A 25,704-nucleotide genomic window follows, 5' to 3' on the forward strand; every position below is an offset into this window, starting at 1 on the left:
TAATAATAAATATCGAGCAATAGCAGGAAGAGAGAGAGAGAGAGAGAGTAATATATACATATAAAATACATATACATAAATGTACACATAAATGTACACATACATACACACATACACACACACATGCGTGCTACACCAATGGATCACCACACAGGAAAATTACACATACTGGACGTATTCAACAGCAAAAAGAAAACGTAATCGTTATATAAAATGAGAGATAGAGAGGGAATGAAAAAACTAGCGGTAAACAATAGGTAACGAGTATATACATATACATGTATATACACATATGACAGTGGACTTGGTTCAAACTCGACTAGAAGACCGAACACTGGCCATGACGGTGATCGCACCTGGATCCTGTGTATCCTTTTTTCAATCTCGTCTTCGGCCATTTCTTTCTCCACTCCCTCATGTGAACTGCACCGCTGCACAGATCCTTGCGTCGTCTCTTTACCTAAATGCAGTTTGGATCGTGGACGAAGATGGGCGGAGGTCGACGATTGGATGCAAGTGCTAGGATGATCGGGACTTTGGAAGCTATTCGAAGAAGAGATGGCGGGGCACTCCTTCGGATTTACTTCGGAAGCATCTACGAGAGACTTTGTATACGACTCTGTCCGTGGATCGTGGGAAGGAGGAGATGTTAAAGGGAGATCGGGGGACGACAATCGGACATTGTTTGGCAAGCAATAATCCAACGATAAGTCTGAATCGATCGCTTGATTGTTAATCACGTCAAGTGACAAGCTATGATCCGGTCTTCGCTCGCTCTCATTCGATAGATAAGTGCTATAGTCTCTCCAACTACATATGCCACCGGGCAAATCGGCTATCATACGCTCCGTATTGGGTGTGCCGAAAAAGAAACGCGAATCTCCATAAGTGTCCCGTGATCTACCGCCCGAATTGTCGCCGTCGCGATCATCGTCACGATCTCTGGGACGATGACGATCGTCGGAATCGCGGACGTTACTGCGTGAGAGTCTTTTTTTCATGTGAAAGGCTAAGTTCTCGAAGTGATCGCGTTCAGCTTCGTGATAGTGTCGTTTGTCAAGCCAAAAACCATGGTCGATGGAGAGGCACTGTGAATTAGATAATTTGGATGTAGGTTGCTCCTGCAGAAAAGATACCGATGAGACGTTCTTTCGTCGCTCAGGACTTAAAACTAAAATCTCATCCGCTATGTAGAATTGTACTTTGGACTTCAGGGGCTCGATTGAAACATCGAAATTCTCTTGTTCGATGCTCTCAACGCGTTTTAACTCGTCTTCATCTTCGAAGGAGTGTTGCCCGGCCGATGATAATTCATCGAGGGGTAATGAATGCTTTATAGTGATATTCAAGTCGCTCGAAGATTCTACCGGCGTGTCATTAATTTGTTGAATATTATTAATTTGATTGGATTGATCTATTCTAATTTCATCAGATTTATTTATTTCAATATCATCTGGTATTGATTTTATTTCTGTGATGTCTCTGTTAATCATCGTAATATCGTGCAATTCCAAAGTGTCATCAGATTCAGGATCGAGTTTTTGTATTTGAGGCAATTCAGTTTCTTTTGTATCAGCTATCGTCAAAGTGATGTTGCAGTTGGATGCAGCTTCTTCGGGTTTAATGAGCTTTTCTTTTTGATCAATAATTTGTTCAGTCTCCATGATAGTTTTCGTCTTTTCCGAGTCTACTATTAATTCTGCAGCATTATTCTTTTCTAATGTTTCTATTTGTTTTTCATAAGTTTCCTGTTCCTGCGCAGTTTCTTCTTTTATTTCTTTATTAGATGTTTCAAGGTTTTCCTCAAGTTTCGTCTCAATTGAAACATGTTCCTCTTCTTTCCTGGAATCGAGACTATATTCTGTTTTCAAGTCTATTTCTTTTTCAGTTACATCAATCATTTTGCTTGTAGTCGGTACATTTTCAGTTATAATATCAATAATATCTTCTTTTATTTCTTTATTAGATGTTTCAAAGTTTTCCTCAAGTTTCGTCTCAATTGAAACATTTTCCTCTTCTTCCCTGGAATCGAAACTAGATTCTGTTTTCAAGTCTATTTCTTTTTTAGTTGCATCAATCATTTTACTTGTAGTCGGTACATTTTCATCTATAATATCAGTAATATCTTCTGTCGGACATTTTGACAAATCTTTTTGTTCCTGAGGCTCTTGTGTATCTTCGATTTTAGCATCATGCTTTTTCAAGGATTTTTCTTCAAGTTCATCTCTCTTTTCAGATGGCGGATTTTTAATTTCAGGTATTTCTGTTTCTATAGAAGATGAAAGTAATTCAGATTTCTTAATATTTTCTTGTTTAGTTGTTTCCGAAGTAACAGAGGAATCGTTTTTATCAATTGTGTCCGTCAAAAATTGTGAAGTTTTAGTTGATTCGTCGTCTACTTTTTGTTTTTTGACATCTTCTTCTTTGGTCTGTGTAATATCAGGTATTACATCTTTAGAAACATCTATAATCTCAACGTTTTCTGCAGTAAATAGAGTTTCACCTTCCGTGGAATCAGCCGTAAAAGTCTTTATGGAATCTTGATACTTGGATTTATTTGACCGTTTTTCTTTCTTTGCTTTAGCTTTACTCTTGTGTTTTTCTTTATCTTTTATAGGATTTATTTGTGAAAGTAATGTTTTATTTTCGATTACGGCTTCAGATGTTTCTGAAGACTTCTCAATTGTTTCTATTGGTGCAGTTTGTATTTCAGATGACGATTGATCATTTTTCTTTACAGATGCAACTTCTATTCTATCTTTTAACGCAATATTTGCATCTTCTTCTGTTATTTCAACTGTTTTTTCGACTTTAATATCTTCAGTAATATTTGTGTTGCCAATTGAGTCGATGGATTTGTTTTGAACAACATCTTCTTCTACATCAAATTCTTTTTTCTCGCTTGGCTCATTTTGCAATAAAGCTTTTGCTTTTTTCTTCTGCCTTCGTTTCTCCGCTCTTGTAAGTTTAGAAATTTCTTTCTGTTTCACTATGTTTTCTTCTATTGGTTTTATGTTCGATTTTTCATACATCTTTATATTCTTTGGTTCGTCAACTGTTATGTTCTGCTCGATGCTTTCTTGTTCTATAGTTTCGTCAAAAGTCATAATCTGCTGTTCAATATTTTCTTGTTTGTTAGTCTCCTCCGCTGGAATTTGTTCGCTCTCCGAATTCGTTGATTTACTACATGTTATATCCGTAGTACTTGCTTCTTCGAGTTTTATTTTTACTTCGTCGTCTAATTTCGGCTCCGCTAATTCCTTCTTCTCTTCCAAATCTCCAGTTACAACCGCTTCCTTACTTGTGTCGGATACATTTTCAATCAATTGTTCAGTAACGACTTTTACTTTTTTATTTTTCGATTTTTTCTTAGATTTCGTAGCATTACTCTGCTTTGTAATTGGACATGTTTTTACATTTTTACATTCATTCTCTTGCGCATTTGTATCTTTAATTAATTGTGTTTCTTTTATCGATTGGTCTTCTATATCTTTAATTTCCTGATTTTCAATCGCAATATTTTTTGATGGAAAATTAGATATTTCCACCTCAAATTTCTGCTCCTCTTTTGGTTTTTCGATATGCGTTAATTCTTCTTGCTCATTAACTTGAGTGTGTTGTTTTATTTGTTCCTTGCTAGGCTTGTTTTTCTCCGGCTTACTTTTTCTGTCTTTAAATGTTTCATCTTGTTCTGGCTTTATTTCTTGAATAGTTTCACTCTCAACATTCTGAATTTCACTCTCGGTAAGTAATTTTTCATTTTCTTTTTTACGTTTTGAATCTTTTTGCCGCTTAATTGCATTTTTATTCTTAGATACATTCATCTTTTCAGATGGTTCAGCAAGTTCTTGCACAACATCTTTTTTAATAATACTCGCTAACTCATCGCGTTTCACATCATTTACTTTTTGTTCATTTTCATAACTTTGTGTAGGTTCCTTATTTTTATCTTCGATCTTCTTCTTGGTTTTAATATTTTCAGATTCTACATTTTTAATCTTCTTTTTGTCCAAATCTAAAATTTCTCTTTCAATTGCGTGTCCTTCATTTCGTCTAGCACTTCGAGAACGCGATCTAGAACGTCTAGAGCGCAATTCTTTTCGATTAACGAATTCCATGAAACCTTGTTCGTCTACTTGAATCAAATTCTCTATCGGTTTTTGTTCCAAGGTTTCTTGTACATAAATTTGAACCTGCGCCAAAGGTCGTTGGCTTACAGTCTGTTCTAACTTAGAAAGATTTTGCTCGAGACTAGGAACATTAACGTCTGGCAATTCTATCGATTTTTTGCCAACTACTGCAGCCCATGTTTCCGGTTTCGTACATATTTCGTCGTCTTTTGAATCAGTATAATTAACACAAGTAGACGAAAGAGATGTTTCTTCCTCCATTTCTTTTATCCAAGAAATTGATTCGTTTTGGAAAATAGGATTTGCTATATCTGTTTTTTGATCAGCAGATTGATGTATTATTTTATCAACTTGTTTATCCTGCTCTAATAATTTTTCCGTATTTAAATTTTCATACATCTCGTCGGAAGTAGATACTTTTGCATTGTCTTTATCATCGAGCTTTAATTGAATAGGTTCAATTACACGTGTATCAGTAACACATATTTCTTCTTGAATCTCGGAAGGAGTTCGTCGAGAAGAGGCTGCGACTTGTGCATAAGATTTATTGGTTTCTTTAAGCTGTTTATTTGATTCAATAGGTTTTTCCGCAATTGGTTCGGTAGTTTCATCCGTCGTTGTTGCTTTTAATTCTTCGTTAATATCTTTGCTTGTTTGATCTTCTAATGGAGAGGAATATATATCTTGTTTTGGTGAAAATTCACACAAATTATCCACGACCGATGCTTGTGGTTGTTCCACAATATTTTTGGCGTCATTTATTGTATCTTGACAAATAATAGCGAATGTTTGAGTATTTAAAGAATCATCTTTCAAAATAGTTGTTTCTACCACATCTTTAGTACCAACGATATTTGCCCACGATTTGGCATTCGAACTTAATGGACTGTCGTATTTAGGCATGTTATTTTCTATTGATTCTTGTTGTTCTTGTACAATCAATGATGTTTCAAGTACATTCGGTTCGATTTCCGTCATTATAGGAGATGCGCTACTCTGATCTTCTTGATGTTTCGATAATGCTGATTTATCTTTCAATTTGATTGCAGACTTTTCAATTTGCTTCTTAGATTTTTTACTAGATTTTGATTTATTTTCTTTTGACAATGGTTTTTCGTGTGCTTCATCAAGAGTACCTTTTTCTTTCGATGAAGACTCATTTAAAACTTTCAATTTTGCAGTTTCGCTTTCAGTAGCATCTGTTTTAATTTCAACGTCGTTTTGTTTCTTAGATGCAGCTTTAATCTTTGTATCTTTGGCTTTTGCGTCTTTATGTTTTGATTCCTTTTTCTTCTTTAGCTGGTTTCCCATTTTGTCGCTTTGCTTCTTGCTATCCGTATACAAAATATTATTTTGAATATCTTCTATACTAATATGATATTCATCCTTAACAGCAATTTCCATTAGAGTTGCATTATCTAAGGTTTCAATTTGTGCCTTTTCCTTCTCAATTTTGTCTTTCGGCTCTTCGATCATTATTTCTCTCTTTTCAATTTTTTCTTCTTCTTTTTCAATTATTATTTCTTTCTTTTCATCCTCTTCTTCTGATTTTCCAATCTTTGCTTCTTTTTCACTCTTCTCTTCTCGTTTTTCAATAATTAGTTCTTCCTTCTCAATATTTTCTTCTTTATTTTTAGTTTGATCGTCAAGAGTAACATTTGTTATTGTTTGAGTTTCTAGGACATCAAAGTCGTCATCAAGTATTATTTCCTCGTCAAGAAGATCAATCCAAGCATCATCAGATTTCAAGTTTATAGATGATATTACTGGTGTTGTTTTAATTTCTCTCTTTTCAATTTTTTCTTCTGGTTTTTCAAACATTATTTCTATTTTTTCATTCTCTTCTTCTGATTTTCCAATTTTTGCTTCTTTTTCACTCTCCTCTTCTCGTTTTTCAATAATTGGTTCTTCCTTCTCAACATTTTCTTTTTTATTTTTAGTTTGATCGTCAAGAGTGACATTTGTTATTGTTTGAGTTTCTAGGACATCAAAGTCGTCATCAAGTATTATTTCCTCGTCAAGAAGATCAATCCAAGCATCATCAGATTTCAAGTTTATAGATGATATTACTGGTGTTGTTTTAATTTCTCTCTTTTCAATTTTTTCTTCTGGTTTTTCAATCATTATTTCTATCTTTTTATTCTCTTCTTCTGATTTTCCAATCTTTGCTTCTTTTTCACTTTCCTCTTCTCGTTTTTCAATAATTGGTTCTTTCTTCTCAATATCTTCTTCTTTATTTTTAGTTTGATCGTCAAAAGTGACATCTGTTATTGTTTGAGTTTCCAGAACGTCAAAGTCATCATCAAGTATTATTTCCTCGTCCAGAAGATCAATCCAAGCATCATCAGATTTCAAGTTTATAGATGGTATTATTGGTGTCGTTTTAATTTCTAGTAATTCTTGCTCGGTCTTAATATTATTTTTCGTAACAGCTTCTTCCACTTGTATATTTGTGTCTGTTATTGCTCCATCATCTATCAATTGATTATCATTGATTTTTTCAACGGGTAATACAATAGAAGTATTTAATTCTGTAATTTCGCTAATTGCTTGCGATGCTAAATCAATGCTAGTACTATTTAAATCTTCTGTTATATCAGTGAGTGGTATAGCATTAGCAGTTGTGTCAATTAATGTTACATCTTGTTGTAAAGTTTCTTCAGCTGACACTGCATCTATTGTCATTTCCTTTTCAATAGTTTGTTCAATACTATCTACTGCAGAATCGGAATCATCAGTTGATGTAGATATAGATTTTTCAGAGATGGACTTATTTTTAATCCATTGCGATTCAATCTCGTAAAAACTGCTGATCGGATATTTTGATGTCTCTATGATAAGAGCATGTCTTCTGCAATTAATTTCAGACATTCCTTGATTCGTTGATTTAGGTTTCATCACTGATTCTTGTACAATTCTTTCTATACTTCTCTCTTCGGATTTTGTCGAAATTACAGCGGGTGGTTGAGCCTCTTTTACTACTTTAACTACTTTGAAATGACGGTAGAAATTACTTTCTGCATGATTATAAACGTGGCGATCCATGGCATAAGGCTTAATAATATCTAATAAATAATCAGGTATTATTTGCTTCTTTACATTTTCGGATATATTCTCACTCTTTATTTTACTGATTGTGAGAGCATCTTCACATTTCGTCTCAATTTCTGTTTCTTCATCTACTGCTTCGTCTTGATTATTCTGAGTTATTATTTCGACACTGACTTTATTTTCTTCTGGTTCTTTCTTTTCTATATTCGGAATATATTCGTCTTGATTAATTTTATTAATTAATGCAGTATCCGTTTCAGAATTATTAGTATCTTGACTTTGTGTAATATTATCATTCGGTGAAATAATGTCATTGGAGAATGTTTCTTCTTTCTCCGTATTCTCTTCCGAAATTTTTATATCCGATTGATGAGGTTCTTCCTGCTTAATTGTGAATTCATTTAATAAAATTGATTGTTCCTGTTTTTCCACGTTATCATCTAAATGAGCAACAAGTTCTTCTTTCTTATCCTCATGCGCAATGATCGATGCATCATGGAATTTTTCCGAAATACCCGGGCAAACCCTCCTATTTTGCATGTTATCGAACGAAGCTGATTCATCGGATGTCATTATGTTCTCAGTAGAACTCGCGGAAATTAAACCTATTTTTTCAGAATTTATCGCCTGATCTGATTGTGCCGGACAACTAGAAGCGGGAAAATCGTTCGGTACCCTAGCGTAAGTAGTGGTGAGACTAGCCTCTACGGTTTCAGGACGCAAAGTGATCAATTCGGTAACTTTTGAGCCTACGATTTTGGGTAGGGGTATATTTTCTAAAATCTCCACCGATTTAACGGATTTGACATCGGCAGGTTTGACTGTTATCGATCCTGGGACACTAGTGCTGGTAGTGGTTACGGTAATAACCGTTTTTTCTATGATCAAAGCCTTTCCTGTTGATGGCGATTGCTCGGATTCTAAATTATTAGAAATATTTTCCTCGTGTTGCTCATGTATTTCAGCCTCGTCGACCGAATAGCTTGAAACTTTAGAATCGGATTCAGATTCAGTGTCTTTTAATAATTCTTGCGTCTCATCGGTCTTAACGTTATCAATTTTTGCAGGCGAAGATGGATTTTTGTCTAATTCTTCTTCCTTAGGACAAATTTTTGCCTCCGAAATGTCTTTTTCCTTTATTAAATGTTCCTTGAAAACGATTGTTTCTTGGAATTTATCGTGAAAGGAAGAAGAATGCTTTGTCTGTTCAGTGATTTTAGGAGGTAAGACTTCTTTCCTTTTCGTGCATTTCGATATTACTTTTTTAGACGCAACATTTTTTGACTTTTCAACTTTTATTGGAAGATCTTTATCGATAATATCGGTCTTAATATCTTCGTTGTCTTTGATAATTGGTTTTTGTTTATGATCAAATTTCTCTTCTTCAACAATTTCATGTTTTTCTTTCACATTCATATCATCCACTTCTGGAGATTGCTCAGATATTGCAGGAGAAGTTTCTGTAGCAGAAATAATTTCAGGTAAATTTTCAAATGCCGTAGAATCAGTCAATTCCTTTTCCGGTACTGTAACTTCTGCAATCAACGTAGAGACTGCTTCTGGTTTATCAGCATCTTTGATAAACTTCATAGTTTTGCTATGTTCATCTTCCTTTATTGATGTATCTGGTTCGACGATTGCAATCTGATCCACATCTTTCAATTCAGATTTCTTTGTAGCTTTTATATCAGTTGTTGATGTGGTAGATTGAATGATAGTTTTGCTCTTGGACTTGTCCTTTTTCTTACTTTTAGAAACAGATGGTACGCGTTTATTAACTTGGCCAAGCGTCGCATTCTCACTTTCATCTATTTTATTAAGGCTATTTTCAGCATCCGCTTTTGATTGAGCAACACAACTGTTATCGGGTACATGCTCGGTCAAATTTGTTTTTTCTACAGATTGATCTTGAATGACATTTTCTATCGTAGATGTATCTGAAGATTTTGATAAAAATTCGGTATTAAATTCATCTTTTTCTCCAACAGATTTATTTTCGCTTTCAACAAGCTGCGATGTTTTAATGTCATCTTTGCTTATTTTATTTTTATCTTGAGCATTAAATTTAGCTTTCTGAGATTTCTTGTGTTTCCCCGTTTTCATCTGACGTTTCTCTGTCTCGCGTTTCTCAGTTTTCTCAATCATTTTAATATGGCTATCGATAGCTTTTTTCTCATCCATTGCATCTGCGGCTTCTCTTGTAAGGTTTTCCGTTTCTAATTTAGTATTTGCTTCGTTAAGTTCCAGTTTTTTATTTTCTGTCAATTCTTCAGCTTTATTTCTATCATAACAGATCTTATCATTTTTACACGTAATATCAGTTTGTACTGTATCTTGTGTTTTTGAAAGTATATTAGATGGTAATATGATTTCTTCTGATGGAATTTCAAGATTGGCAATTATATCTGCTGTTTCTGCAATTTCAGCTTCGATTATCTGTTCTGATTTTGGAACATTAATTTCTTGATTTCTCGATTCCTTGATTTCCGTATCATTCAAATTTATTTTAGTTTCATCTAGATCTTTGTTTGTCGGAATTAATGTATGATCGATTGCAGCCTCAGATTTTATTTTGCTTTTAGCTTTGTCTTTCTTTTTAGAATTAGTTTTATCTTTCGCATTGCTATTTACTTTATTTGCAATTTCTGCGGTATCAAGTGCCTTTAAATTAGAATCTTTTATTTTGGTATTAATTACTGGTTCAATAGACTTCAGATATTTATCGTCAGTTGTTTCTTTAGTATCTTTGTCAAGTTTTTCTTGAATTTTATTACTCTCAGCGTCGAATTCTGACTTTTTCAACTTTGCTTTTTTCTCTTTCTTTGAAGTATCTTTCTGCCTCTTTGTGCTTTCAGTTTTTACCGTATTTGATTTCTCGTTATCCAGCTCGATCTTGCGAGCGACTGACAGTTCTGCAATTTCTGTTATATTGCTTTCTTCTATGTTTATTTCATCATTTTTCTTACTTAGAATATCAGATTGTTTCTGGATTTTATTCTCTGAAGATTCTTTGTTTTGTTCTTTATCTTTATTCTTATCCGTTTTATGTTTCGTTTTAACATCGGATTTGTTAGAATTAGCTTGGCTATCGTTACTGATTTGAGATTGGTTTCTTAATATTTCGTTGGAAATATCTTTCTGGACTTTCTCTTCACCGTTAGAATTTGAAACTTTCATTTTTGTATCTTCTGTATTTTCTTCTTTATTTTCTTTATTTTGCAATGTAGCTTGTTCTGACAGTACGTTTTCTTTTATTTTCGTTATTTCTTTAGCCTTTCTTGACTTCACGGATGTTTCGCCAGATTTTCTCTGTTTTTTATCAGCATCATCTTTAGATTTTCCCAGCGCTTCGTTAGCAGAATTTTGAGATTTGTTTTGTTCTTCGATTTGATCTTTAAGCTTTTCTCTTTGGGATTTTATTTTCTGCTTATCCATATCCTCGATCTCTTTGAGAGCTTTGTCAATTTCATCTCCTACAGATTTGTCTACCTTTCTTTTCTTTTGCTTACGTTTCTTTTCTTTCAGCAGATTCGTATCTTTAGATTCAATAATTTGTTTTTCTCGTTGCACTGGTTTTTCTTCTCTTTTTTCCTTTTCTGAGTTATCACTAATGATATTAGATTCGTCTTGTGTTTCCAATTGTTTCGACGGATTTAATTTTTCCTTTTTCTGTTTCTCTATTGGCTTATCAACAAGCTTTCGAGATTTTTTCTCATCTATTTGTTCAGTTTCATTCGACTGCTTCTTTTTCGTCTCCCGTTTCTTTATCATGTCCCAGTCGTTCTTCTTGGATTGTTTAAATTGCTTGGATTTTGAAATCGAATGCGAATCTTCCTCGCACTTCGATTCTTGCAACGGCAATAATTCATTGAGTGATAGAGAGGATTGCTCCTTATTCTGTTGATCCACAGTCGGAGATTTGTTGGTGACATGTGTTGAAGTAATGCGCGGGCTGAGTCCCTGCGAAAGTATTTGCGCGTAAGAAAAGATTTGCGCTTTGGTTTCAATATCATTCAGCTCATCTCTTCCTTCTGTTTTGGCTGGAGAAGTTTCCGAGACATTTACAAGCTCTTCCTGTTTAGATTTGTCGACGGATTCAGTCATAATCGCGTCTTCAGGAATTTCCTGTCTAGCTACTGGTGCTTCAATAGGCTTCTCTACTAACATCTCATGTCTCCTGTCATTAATAGGACATTGTTGTTGCATCGGAGTTTGTTGATAAACATCTGACGTTGGAAGATATGCAGTTTGCACCACATAATGCTCTGGCGCGTAAGTTAAGGAGCTGTTATTATAAGGATTCAAGTTTGTAGTATCGAGTTGTTGCACTTGTTGATGATCGGAAGACGGATAAACATACGAACTTACTGGATACGTTCTGAGCTGAGACCCGATAAAACCTATCAACTTCGGCATCGGTTCCGGTACCATATAATCGTAGATCTCGGTTGACTGCACTGTCTCGGTGACTGGCTGTCTCGGCACGTTCTCATAAGGCTTGGCATGTTGCAGCATATCTTCCAAGTCTTTGTCGGCCCAGTTGCTCGGCCCAGATTCGGCGTAGCTTTGTTCCTCTCCTTTTATCGCGGAAATTTCAGAAGTTTGGCAGTAAGCCTCCGCGATTTGTACATTTTCTACCTGCGTCTCTTGCGTTGGTGCGACTTGCGAAGCTTCGGCGATTTGTTGAGCTTCGTCTACGTTCACAGCGAAGCTCACGGTGATTTGTTCCGTGCGAGGAGATTGAGTTCGACAGCGTGAAGAGTCTCCGGATAAAGGAACCATCTCTTGCCTGGCTGGCTCCGCAAAAGCAGTGTTAGCCTGCGTCGTCTGCATACATCCGCGAAGGATATCGGCATAGGAAGTGGAACCGGGAACCCACATAGGACTGAGCGAACGTCCTTTTTGTTCTTCATGCGGTGCCAGAGTGTTTCTTGAGGATTCTGGTCGCGTTTCTTGCCTGCGAGTCACGTTAAATCGACGATTGTCGTATCTGTCAACTTCTTCCTGTTGAATCACCATCGCCTTCGAATCTCTCCTATTAGACGAGTTCATCTTGCGCGTAGGTGATCGTCCTCGATGAGTTACGGGCAAGTCAAGGACTTCAGGTATATCTTGCTGATTCTCTTCTACTCCTATTGCAGCTTGATCGTCCACTGTCTGCCCGCATTGAGCCTGCATTTTAGTTTGTGGTTGCGTCTTTGGTTTGTCCAAGTCACTTTCCTGAATTTGTGTCTTTGACATCTGTGCTTCATTTAATGGAAGACATTCTACGGTCGATTTCTGAACTATAAGCGCAGGTCGTAATACTTGCGTGACCGTGGTAGAAGGGGTAACATCTCGTTGCTGTCTGTACGGACTACAGTTTCTCGAACTCGGGCTAGTACGTCCCGCTGCGATATCGGCATACGAGGCCTGACCGATGAGCCGGTATTCGTTTGAAGATACGTAGTACGGATCTACCGCGTATATTTGATCCAGCAGTGTTTTGCTGCGTTGCTTCCAATCTTCCATCCGTTCCTGCAGGCTCTGCTTTATCCATCACGGAAGGTCAGCCAAAGCACAACAATGGAATACATATGTCAATTTCGAGGATTCTTTTTACATTCTCATTATGGGATAGGGGCAATAATTATTTTTAAAGCTAAGATTTATTTGAGCGGGTATCAAAAAATCTCTATCGAATCTCTCAAGATACACAAGTTAACTGAATGGGTTTCGTGAATGAATCAACAATACTCGATTGGCAATAAACAGGACTTTTATTTCCCTTAATTATATCGTGTGGCTATTTAAGCAAAGATATTTAAGATGAAAGAGAGCGTTCATATACATGATAACATAATCCTTTTTTTCCTTTATTATCAAAGATAATATAATCCCGTTTAAAATATTCGATTAGAAAATCAAAAATCGATAAAAACTCTTACTTAGAAAAGTTGTGTAACGCTAAAAATATATAATGCTTGATTTTATCGAGGAACGCCGACGACGAAGACGAAAGTTTCATATTATATTTTCACTAGTTTGTCCTTGTCGTTAATATTGCCTCCGATCAAGTTTTAGACATGGAACTTGATACGTGGCAGTTATCGTCATCGTTATTCTTCGATTGTCACGGTAGCAAATAAAGATATTAAAAAAACTCAAGAGTGATTTGATTCGTATAATTAATAACCGAAGTTAACGACAATCAGATCCGAACACATCCAACGGCAATAGATCTTTATTATCATGGGTCCGAGGGTTCTAAATCCGGTGTCCCTCGTTGCACGATTAGCTTGGATCTTTCAGTACGTGCCTGAATTTTACTTTGCAAGGATTTGATTTTTTCGCGGTAGATCTAATCGCGCATAGAATCGTAAACGCAAAATGAGAGCGCATAACACGTCGAACGAGCGAGAGAAAAAGAGTGAGGAAGAGGGATGTTGAGGAGGAAGAAGAGTATAGAATAAAAGAAGTGACAATCAGAAATGACGAATGATGAGCAAAATGAAGACGATCCCGATAGCAGCCCCGAGGATGGCGTAGACGATAATGATTGCAAAAGGGACGAGATACGATAACGACAAAGGTGATGAGATAAAAGGATGTGATAGTGACAGATAAAGTAGCACAGGCAATCGTTGGAAGTAGCGAAGGTGTAAAGGAATAGGAAGTATAGCAAAGAAAAATTCATAAATGAAATAATTGGTAAAATGTGAGCAACAAAATAATAATAAACAGAATCTAATATAAATCGTAAGAAAAGAAGGCTTGGGTATTCTGTCTGTATGTCTTGCACGGTCTCTCGACACGCTTCTTGACATCGGAGGTCACTTGATTTTCGTGTGACTTTTGTAAGTGCTCTTTTCCACGTTAAATAAAGGTCCAAAGATTACATAAGGAATGTGTATATGTGAACGGTGCATGACACATTTTAAGTGAATGTGCGAGAATACTTCGCGTTTTGCCATGGTCTTTCATCCTAATTAGCGTGTGTGCGTGATTGCTTATTTACGTTGATGCACACGCGCGCGCGCACGTGTCCGTGTAGACACATATGTATATACGTGTAAGAGCGAATATATACGAAAATGTAGTGATGTACACCGTACAATGAAGTATAAACAATAAAAAAATAAAAACCAGAAAAAGAAACACAAAACAAGCAAAATCAAGTAATCTCCTTCAGAACAATAATTTGAATAATTTTAGGAACTAAGGTACGTACGTCTGTGAAGTAGATTATGTGTATACGTAAGTGTGAGAAAGAAAAACGAAACAAAATAGTTAGAACATGATACCAACCAGCACCCCGTAAATAATGTACCACCATGATGAACACGTAGAACCAAAAACTTTCAAGATTCATTTTCCAATTTGTTAACAAGTGATAAATATTATCATGTAAAGAAGAGTGAAATAAATTACTTCTTAACCAATTTCCAATTTTCGCATTGTTTATTGCAAGAAGCGTAGGATAGGCAAATTTAATAATTATTAGTTGATTATATAATTATCTGTAACAGTAAGATTTGATGTAAGAAATTTTAAATTAGAAATTTTTTTTAGAATTATGCGTTAGGCAGGTAATTTATATAAATTTAATACAAATAATAACAAGGAGTTTGATTAATAAATAAAGTTTTGCAGGTGAGGAAAATAAGGTTTGCAAATGAAAGAAAAATGTAAGATGTTAAATGAAAGCGGGTATAATATACACATGACCAAAAACATCTTCATACAAATTAATTATTTTAATATTATTAAATTTTTAATATAATTTAATTAATTCATATTATTTAATAATTAAATATAATAATTTCGACTTAATAAATTCGATCATAATCTGATGAAAATGTTTCATCCAAGAAGATGTTTTCGCTGATGGTTGTTTATACATATAATTATTCGCCATTTCTTAATAAAATTTTGAAAAAATATTATTCGATAATATTCTTCTCGCTATTATAAGTTTGTGGAATTTGTTTTAGAAATATTTCAAAACGTAGGTTTCTTTCTGACATGGTAAGATAAAATGGCCAATAACTCGGAAACATGTTCTATATACATATATGGTTAGTGGCTCGATCGACGGTTAGTTAGAAGTGCATTTCTGATTGTGCTCTATTGCTATTTTTAAATAAAAAAAAATTTGCCTAACCGCGCACGTGAAAACGCTGAAAACTACCTCCGACAATAGCACGCACGATACAATAATTCAAAGAGTTATAATAATAAAGGAACGCGTTTTTTCTTGGTGGTGGCTTTGAGTTGGTATCGAAAATGTCATTAAATGCCAAAATTAACTGCTGCTTCAGCGCACTTGTGCAAGTAATGGAAAAAAGGTTGCCTACCTGTTGCTCTTGGAAAGCCTTTTCTCGATCGTTTGTCATATACGTCGGGCTGAGCACTGTTCTCAGCTGTTGCTCCACCTGCACGATACATTGTCTCAATTGTTGAATTTCCTGAAACGAAAACAAAACCATCTTTCGCTCGCGATACAGAGAAAAAGAGAATTGTGAATGATTTGTGATCGATTGACACTTTTCCCAATCCGCTAACCTGTTGATATTGATCTATCTGTGCTAAACAGACTTCTAGAGAACTTGTTTGTTCTTTGACAGTGTTGTGAAGAGCATTGAGTTCGGCGATCAAATCGTCAGCTGCGTTTCTCACTCGGTTATCACCGCCGATACCGGACCTAAAGTGCAGCTCGAGCTTCTCTACCGAGATTGTGATCTTCGTCTTTTGGATCGCGATGTCGCTAAGCATTTTCTCGCGGATCGCATGCTGATCGCGCAACGATTTCTTCTTGTTCTGCGGCGACTCCAATGTCTGTCTGGCTTTCTCCATCCAATTTCGCGCATCCTTCATTTTCTTCTCACATTGCTCCCATTCTTCACTGGCCTCTTGCAGCAATGCATTCTGCAATACGGGGACTTTCGGTTTAATTGAAATAATAATTATTTAGATATCAATTCAAGATTCACTAGTTATTCACTAACCCTTTCCAATAGCTGACCCTCGACCTGTACTTTGCCCTCTTCCGCTTCGGCCAGCTTTTCTGGCAAATCGCCTACGCTAGTTACCTGACCGATATTTTCTAATTCTCTACTCATATCGCTAAGATTTTTATTCACTTGCTTGCAGCTCTTGACCGCCGTCTATAAAATGAAGATAGTGTCAGCTGAATACCGTAATTATGTATATTCTAGAATGCGAAAATGACTGTTTCTCCACATACCGAATATTCGTGCAGTCTTTGTCTGGATTGCACAAGGGTGCTGAGCTTGAGCGGCTCGACTAGAAATTGTTTCTTTTCTTCTGTCCATGCCTTAACATCCGCATAAAGAGTTAGGAACCTCTGCCAGGCATCTAAGGTGTCGCCTACAATTTGTTTCTTCTCTTCCAGCCAGCTTCTGACTTGCGCAAACTGCTCGGTGAGATTGTTGATTGTGCTGTTGATCAACTCCTTCTCAGCGTCATCTCTCGTATTCTTAATGATGGTTTGCCCGTTTTTCGTCAATCGTTCGAGCTTGTCACTGATTGTGCCCAGCTCATTCTGTATCTGTCTGAGATGCTCCCTGAGGACGGCCGGCTCGATCGATCTGTTTTGTACCTTGAGTTCAGCCTGTCGGATCCATGCCTGCACCTCATCCACGTCGGTCAGATAGTCCGATCTGGTGGTCCTGGCTCGTTTTTGCTCTCTCTGTTTCTCCTCCATCGCTTGTGCTGTTGCCTCGGCACAGAGTTCGAGTGCGGTCAAATGCTGAGTAATGTCGCTCGGTACCAGCTGCTGGCTAGCTTGGTACCGCGCCTTAATGCTTCCTGAGAATTTTTTCGCAGTCTCGACGAAGTCCTCGACTTGCGTCTGCAAGTCGCCTAGTTCAGCCTCGATTGCGTCTTGATCAATGCCGTAAACGTATAAGTTCGAGGCGCTTTCGCGCGCCTCGTTCAATCGTTTCCGCAAACGCTCGATCTCACGCTCAATGTTCTCGAGCGCTTCCAAATCTTCGCTCGCCTTTTCGGACTTGCCACGAAGCGAGCCAATGAGTCTGAAATGACGATTCAGACAGTGACTTTTTGTGAATAGCGAGAACACTTCTCGCAGAGATTAAAGAAGCGGCTCTTAAAGATATACTATTTTTACATAAACGCATTGAATGCATGATAATGTAAATAAATACAATTAAACATGTAAAGGAAGATTTTTTAAGAACGTTTTATTGCTTAAATAAAACTATATATCTGAGATTAACATATTTATTCCTATAATATCTCTCTCCTGATAGAAAAGATTGGATATAAATACCATTAATTATCAAAAATTTTATAGTATATATTATTTATAAATTAAGTGGTATAAAATGTATAATTAAAAATAATTTTTATTTTCGACAACATTGCATAACTCTTTGAAATATTGCTCTGGCGACAAATAAGTACAAATAAGTACAAATTGGAGAGATAGATATATTACATTAAAGATTCGCGTAAAAAAGATTTTATGAAATTAATAGATTGAAAAACTAATTATTTACAGCGAGGTGAGACAAATTTAGAATCGGAAATGCGTGTCGCTGTGTTTTCGCCTGGCCCGATCCCAGGCGAAGTCGCAGAGTCGGGGCAGCCTTGGCTAAAAGTAGACGAAGAAAGTATGTACCAACGGGAACTTAGCTAACTATGCATATTTGTGGCACACTACGAGGAAGATACTACACACAATTTTTTGAGAAAGGCGATTATTTTATTTAATTATATTATGTATTTTTAGTTTTGAAATTTTAATTTAATAATTGATGTTTTATTTAATAATTGGTCCTCTTTGAAGCGAAATGTTATTATATTTTTATTTTTACTCTTTCCATAATTTTTAAACCGAATAAGCTATTCAGGACAATAAAAAAGCGCCCAAGGTTAAATAAAATATTGATTCTTGTAGTAAGACAAATTATAAATGTAATTTTTTAAATTTTATTCTCCGCTCGAAAAATTTTTTCATTTTTTTAGTGTAAATGTAAAGAAACTTTTTTTAAATACAGAGATAGTGCAAGTATATAATCTTTTCATGTCAGCTACCAATTACGCAGTCAACATAATTCAGAATAATTTAAATATTGATGTCATCTGCCAAGAATTTGCATGCTGTCATCATCCTTTCGAAAAAAAGCGTCATAATTTCAATTTAGTTAACACGAAATAATCAATTTTTCAATGATTACAATATATATTTTTACTTGTTAAAAAATGTGCAAAATTACAGCTTTAAAATATATCATGTTTTTTGTCTTCTTATCCTTCATAAAGAGAAAGTTTACTCTTGATAAAAATGGAATTATTAATCTATTATAATTGATCGCGCTACAGCATAATCTCTTAATTTGAATGTACAATTATAATAATAAATTATCATGATCGCATTTTTGCTGACTTTTGTCCCGTTGCTCGAAACAACTCTTTTCTTGTAGATTTTCTTCTTATGATGACATCATCACATAAAATTAAATCATCAACGGTTGGATGCAATCTCTTGCTAAATATAATAATTTCGTTATGCGTAATATTGAAAAAACGTGGATCTTTCACGCGAGAGAAGCTTATTCGAATTTATACGATAACAATTTTTATACCGCTTTATGCCCACGCAATAACAAAAATTGCGTATCTAAATCAATAGGAATTTAATAAATTATGTATTGCGTGCCACAACAGCCGGATTAAATTTATTAATGAGTTTCGTTTGAGAAATTATTAACATTTATATTACATTCTATTTCTGGCGCTATGTGTCGAGTGCAAAATGATTATCTATTCTCACGCGGTTTCGCGTAATTCACAATGATTTCATCGATCGCGTAATTTGCTAATCACGGATTGTGCGATTATTTTATTAATATAGCTACTATAAAAATGTCTCTTTAACGATAACATTTGAATGAAATCACTCTTAATTTCTCTATACGAATATCCCTCTCTACACGATAATTATAGTCATAATCAACGCGCGGTAAGTCAACAATATGTACCTATGTATCCGTTATGCGATAATCGCGCGGTATTCGCGTTTTCGCAATATAATCAATGGCGAACTGAATGCAAACTTCTCACTTTCTTCTCTTTTTTTTCTCTCCGCTTATTTTTTTCTTTAATCCTCGTTCTTGTTCTCGCGTTTATTCGGACAACAATATGGCGCGGCACTATCAAGCTAAACAGCAGGGTTCGTAGTTCGAAACGTTATTGGAAGGATGTAGTCAGATGTAGTCGCTAAAGCTAGCTTTCGTCGGCATGTTCGTCGAGACGCATTGGCCAGGCGCCGCGACGCATGCGGCCTGGTCTTAAGACCGGCTCAACTAGCCAAGAACGACATCCTAAGAATAATCGGCTGAAGACCGATGAGTTACGGGGATCATGTGAAACAATTTTGAATGATAAAACAATTTGAATGAAAAAATATGGCGATTATATCGCGCGATTTGTAACAAGAACATTTACCACAGCGGCTAGTTTCGTAGTTTTATAGCTTTTTATTATAAACGTTTTTTGCATGATTCATTATATATTTTTTGATATTTGTCATTAGTTTTTTCTTTATAAAGATGTAACAGAAATAGCAAAAGTTTATATTTCAATCAAATTGAGCCGGTAGATTTTTACATTTGTGTGTCTGTGTGTGTGTGTATTGCATATTAAATTTAATCGGTACTGTGACTATCATGAAACACGAGTCATAAAAACAATTCCATAATAGTATGACAATTGAAATTGCGACGAAGATTACATGCATATACTATTGTTCAAAAAGAGATATATAAATGTTAGAAGATATAAATTAAGATAAAAGTATGAATAAAAATATAATAGAAAGAGAACCTGTGAATCAATCTATCAATCTAATCTTCATTAAAATCAATTGATCAGGGAAATAAATTAATTTTGCATATCTTAAACATGCTTATAGAGAATTTATATATATATATATATATATATATATATATATATATCGTAATTATATATTTCGAAACAAATCGCATAACATAATATATCATGTAATTTTTATATTATTTAATATGCTAATATATATTATATATATATGATATGATCTATATTTATATTTATATATTTTTTCAGATAACTAATCTGAAGGAAAATTGAAAATCTAAAAGAAAAATAGGGAATATATAGTAAAAAAAAAGAAAAGATCAAGCAGTTATATCTGTTTATACAAGAAAGTATTTATATTAAAAAGTAGTATAAAATAATGTAAAAATTGAACATTCTCTTATATAAAATTAATTTTTGTAATATAAATATTGTATTTATATACGGAATCTCTATAAGCATATTTATGAGCGTATAAAAGAATTGATTGATTTTTTTATTTATAAATAAATATATTTAAAAATACATTTTTATTTAAATATATCTTTAAAAGAAGAGATATATACCAATATTAGAGATGAATAGATCCACGTAACTTGGTTGTTTTTTTAAAATAGTTGAAGATAAAAGAAAAATATTATTAAGCAAAATTAGAAATAATTTTTGTTAGATACTACACGTTTCTATATTATTTTTACGTATTTTATGGACATAGTTGCAAAGCGCATATAATTCATCTGTAAGAAACTATCAAAAAGTTATGCCGAAAAATTATTAAATGTTTGCTCATAAAATCTGGAAACAAAAATGTTTGTTTCTTCTGCAATTCATTTCAAGAAATTTCGGCAGCAATTCAACCTTTGAATTTGATTTCTAAGCTTTAAATTGTGTTCAAAAGAAAATTAAAATGTTATATAATTTTTATGAATTTTTAATATGCGATGGACTGTGGATTTAAAAACATCTAAATAGTTTTACATATTAATACTTGCGAGTTAATTTTAATAAAAGAGACACTATTGATAAAAGATAATTTTTATTTTCTACTACTGTTGTTGGAATCTCTTTTATCAAATATATAAATATTAATTCGATCAGAAGTTTCTTGAAGTTTAATTTCTTGGCGCTTTTTCAGAATTTTAATTATACAAAGCAAAAATAATTATTAAATATACTCTTTCAAGATTTATAAACAGCATAATCTCTCATACTGATTATGTTTTGATATACGATACATTTTGATTGATAACGAATTTTTAATGTAACATTTTTTCCTATTATTTTTTCGTATTTTTATTTAACAAAAATTATAGCCCTTCTTGATTATTAAAATAACTCTGTACATGTATAATTAGTAAAAAAATTATAATCAATTTGTATGCGCTAATGCGAAATATTTATCAAGATATTATGGCAGTTACTATTATGGTATCAAGTATTATGACACTATTATGGCACATGTTATTACATAAGTATCATAGATACATCATTTCTTGTATTGCATATGTTGCGCAGTATGTTGTAATACACAATTTAGAAGTTTGATTCTGTTTCGGGCATCATACTTATATTTAGCGCGTATTCGATTGGCATCATATCCTGTGATCGGCCAGCGAACTGTGTATCGATGACACTAATGTTAAATAACTTTACCAAATCTACGACATTTACAATAAATGTGTGTACGTTTTCAGAGAGAGATCAATTTCTGTCCCTATGTAACATTTTATATATGATGTGTAAACCAATTACATAATAATTTAAAAAAATATATAATGCATCTTATCTTAAATAATTTTTTAATTATACTTTTTAATTATTAATCCAAAATAATGAGAACAGAAAAAATTTAGAACAAAATTGTAGCAGAATCCGTACCCAAAAATTTAATTTTACAAAATATTAAACGTTTTCTCATTGAAATATGAGGCTATGAGTTTAATTATTTTAATTTTTCCCAATTATAAGTAATTTTCAATTTATCTCTCAATTTATCTTTCAATTTATCTCAGAATAAACATGTGTCAATATCGTGATAATATATTTTGTTGCGTTTTGCGCGCATGCGTGTATATATTATATATATATATACAAGAATGAACGTTCTTGTATGACGTTTGCGCCGTGAGAAAGATACGGTTTCACAAGTTTCAGCAATACATTGCTCCGATTAATTTGTACTATGGAGGAATGTAATTCTGCGAGTATTCCCAATCGAATTGATACAATTATTCCTCTCTCTCTCTTCCTCCGCTCTCCCTTCTTCTCTCTTCTTCCGTCTTTCTCTATCTTTCTCTCTTTTTCCTCGTTGACATTTGATGTAAACAAGTAATATCGTACCTCGGAAGAGCGGGTCTCCCAAAGTGTAAGCTCATTTCTGTCCAAATAACAGTATCTATGACAGTTTCTTTTTCGCGAGCTGCGTCCCGCGTGCAAATAAAAATTACGCCACTCGTACATTGACAGTGCAACACACGTGGGGTCAACTGTAATTATGCTCCGAAAATGTTATGTTTGATGGCGATTTCCCACTTGGCAAAATGTCAACATGCACGTCACATAGCGACACGTTATCCGTTTTAAATGTTCATAAACACGCGCGATTATCGATGATATTCGCCGGTAACGCAAGATGCGATTGTTAGCGTCGTGCGCGACGTATTGTCGATGCCGACACGGATATGACTGGATAAATTAACGCGTGGTCATGTACGAGACGGCAAAAAGTATGGTAGAGGGGCCACACATTTTCCTCTAGAATGCATATCGACCTTCCTCGGCTACAACCTTCTTATATCGAGTGTTACACGGCGTCGTGTTACGTCATACGATGAATTTGGCGGTGACATAGCACGATATGTAATGGAGTAGCAATGAATCGATGGATATTGATTAAATATCAATATACGTGCTTTAATTTTCGCAGCTATACGAATTAATTGGAAATTTAAATCCGCTTCAATAATTTTCAATTATTTATCATTATTATTTTTTTGTTCTTTAAGGATATGGCCTTTTAAAAGAATCGTACTGATTTACGATATTATGGTCTAATAATTGTTTTATAATAATTGCCATACATATTATTGCAATTATATCGTATTAAAATTTAATTTTTTTCATTTATTGACGAAATATCTCGCCACTTGGTAACTTTGTGACTCAAAGATTGATTGTTTATGTCACATGTTTTGGCAATGTTTTAAATCCTACGTGACGCGGAATAAAATCATATTTTGGAAAGCCTTGCCAAAAACTGTAGCATATATTGCGGTTTGTTGGTTATCATTTATAAAGAAAAATGCAATTTAACTTTTTCTAGAATTATATATGTATATAAAATCCTTTCCTAAACGTGCGATGTTAAAATTAAAGAAATAAATTATACCTATATGCAAATGAACACATATAAATATTTATATTACCTACATACATATATACATATGGATTTATTATTATTTTTATAATATATTTTTATAATATCTTTTTGCAATATGCTATGCGACTAAAACAATAAGATCACCTGAAAGAAATATTATAAATGCTGATTATATCAATAAAAATATAAAGATGAATATAGAATTGCTGAAAGAAAAAATGCATATATAAAGGAAAAAGAAAGCGTATAAGCAGAAGCCTCAGATACACAATTATGCATGCACATGCAAATCTGCTCGCAAAAGGACTTTTAGCACCGTGGCCAGTCGTCAAAAAAAGATCGTGTAAACTAATTTAAAATTATACTAATATAAATTACATAAACTAATATAAAGTTACATATATTTAATAATATATATAATACAAATGTAATATAAAATTTTCTAAACTAAAAATTAAAAACTTAAATTACAATTTAAAATATTATCAAGTTTATATTTTCGTTTATATATCAAATAGTGAAAATAAATGTACGAATTCCCTAATATTCTATTTCATATTTTATTTGCAATATCACGATGTAACATCAGTAAAAAAAGACTTTAATATCTGAAAGTTCAACTTTATAAATTCGGAGTAAATTTATAGTATAAATATGAAATTATTATTATTATTATTCATTTGTTATATTTTGGTAATATATACATATTATAAAATGAATATAAAAGAAGAGGAAAAGAAGAAGAAAATCTCTTTTTCTCAAAATAAAAAAATATTGTAACAAATATTAAAATTATATTGTTCCTATTACTTCTCATTAACTTATTGCAATTATATCGTATTAATATTTGTCACTTAATTGTTATCTAAAATAATATTGAACGATCATCGACTGACTTAATTGGCCAATCATGTAAGATGGTGCTGGTCCATACTGAGCAGATATTTACAAAAACAAAACAATGCATTTTCTAACTCACGATTCGTTGAACTTTTGTAGTTTCTCGAGGCGTTCCTCGAGATTTCGTGCCGATGCTTCTGAAAAGGCTGCGAGGTACGCGAGTACAGTTCCTGCCAAATTTTTCACTTCTTCCGTCGCAGGTTTAAGATTTTCAGTTTCCGTTACGAGTTCCTGTTCGCAACAAGATCAGAAGAAGTTTGTTAAATCTATCATCGGCGATCAATTTACACCAAATTCGAAGAGCAGTTTATTATAAAATTTAATAAAAATATTTTAATTTGACATGAGTTATAAATTTCAAACTGAAGCAATAACTTCTGATAAGGCATATGTGTAAAGATAAGTAATTTTATAATAATAAAAATGCCGCCGACATATGCGACGATTCTCCACGAGCGTTCACCGTTTGATAATTCGTGAGAGACTAAAATAGATAGTTTTGGAGGACCGAGCACCTGTGGTGCCTGGCTGTACTAGTCCGACACGTTTGGCATTTATAAAGGGTGCATCGGAAAGAGAGAAAGACAGAACTAATTGTATATCTGTACCGTTGGCCCACAGTAAATCGATAAGAATATGTATTCACATAAAATGCGACACCGTACAGGCCATTTAAAGGATCAAAAATATGCCTTGCGTGACGTACATGTTATTGCAACCAGTTTCATATTTCTGTACATAAGTAATAACTATCGAGCACGATATTTCGGTATCTTTAATTATTCTTATATAATAAATTTAAATAAATTTAAATTCGCAGGACTTTTCTGATGCAATACAATTTTAATGGTAATTAAAACAGAAAAATTATGACTCTAAGAAGCATTACTTACTTCCAATGCTTTAATAGTATCAATCAAATGTTGTTTCGATCGTATCACTGTATCTATAAGTTTGTTCTTCTCTTCGATCGCAGTTAATCGCGTTTCGATGAGAGCCCATTGCGTTTCCAAGTCTTCCCAATGCTGTGAAAGCGCATCGAGGGCATTTCTACGTCCTTCAAAACCTGATATTAATTCGTGCCATTCTGCACTGATCTCTGAAAGTTGCAATTCTATTGCTTTTTTATTATTGGCGTCTGCAAGTTGAAGAACCTCTTGTCCACGTTCGTTCAAGAGATCCAGCTCGAATTGTTGATTCTGCAAAAAACAACGATAAAATATCAAAAATAATTAATCAAGTTATTATGCAGTACAAACTATTTTTTTTCTTTAAGATAAATATAGAATATATAAATTAAGATAAATATAGAATATATTAAGATAAATATATCTTAAAAAAATTTAGTATATTTGGCAAAATACTTTTTTATTAATTTATACA

The 25,704-nt window shown here is 33.9% G+C and overlaps 1 protein-coding gene across 7 annotated transcripts in view; it reads right to left on the bottom strand.

Annotated features, from left to right (window-relative positions):
• Msp300 (Muscle-specific protein 300 kDa) overlaps positions 1–25,704 on the bottom strand; it is a 104,873-nt gene that overhangs the window by 30,071 nt on the left and 49,098 nt on the right. For 4 of the 7 annotated variants that reach the window (XM_083086550.1, XM_083086549.1, XM_083086548.1 and 1 more), the window contains 7 exons: positions 25,215–25,520; positions 24,401–24,552; positions 16,408–17,218; positions 16,169–16,327; positions 15,726–16,088; positions 15,518–15,628; positions 357–12,710 (listed from right to left, as the gene is read on the bottom strand). In XM_083086550.1, the coding sequence (XP_082942676.1) occupies positions 357–12,710; positions 15,518–15,628; positions 15,726–16,088; positions 16,169–16,327; positions 16,408–17,218; positions 24,401–24,552; positions 25,215–25,520 (14,256 nt within the window). Of the gene's footprint in view, positions 1–356; positions 12,711–12,921; positions 13,522–15,517; positions 15,629–15,725; positions 16,089–16,168; positions 16,328–16,407; positions 17,219–24,400; positions 24,553–25,214; positions 25,521–25,704 lie in introns of those variants that run through there. The other 3 variants (XM_083086547.1, XM_083086552.1, XM_083086551.1) reach the window with 3 other exon arrangements.

The sequence above is a fragment of the Camponotus vicinus genome, unplaced genomic scaffold (genome assembly GCF_025532165.1).
Source record: "Camponotus vicinus isolate PSW18456_S1 unplaced genomic scaffold, iyCamVici1.0 SCAF_13, whole genome shotgun sequence".
Classification (NCBI taxonomy): domain Eukaryota; kingdom Metazoa; phylum Arthropoda; class Insecta; order Hymenoptera; family Formicidae; genus Camponotus; species Camponotus vicinus.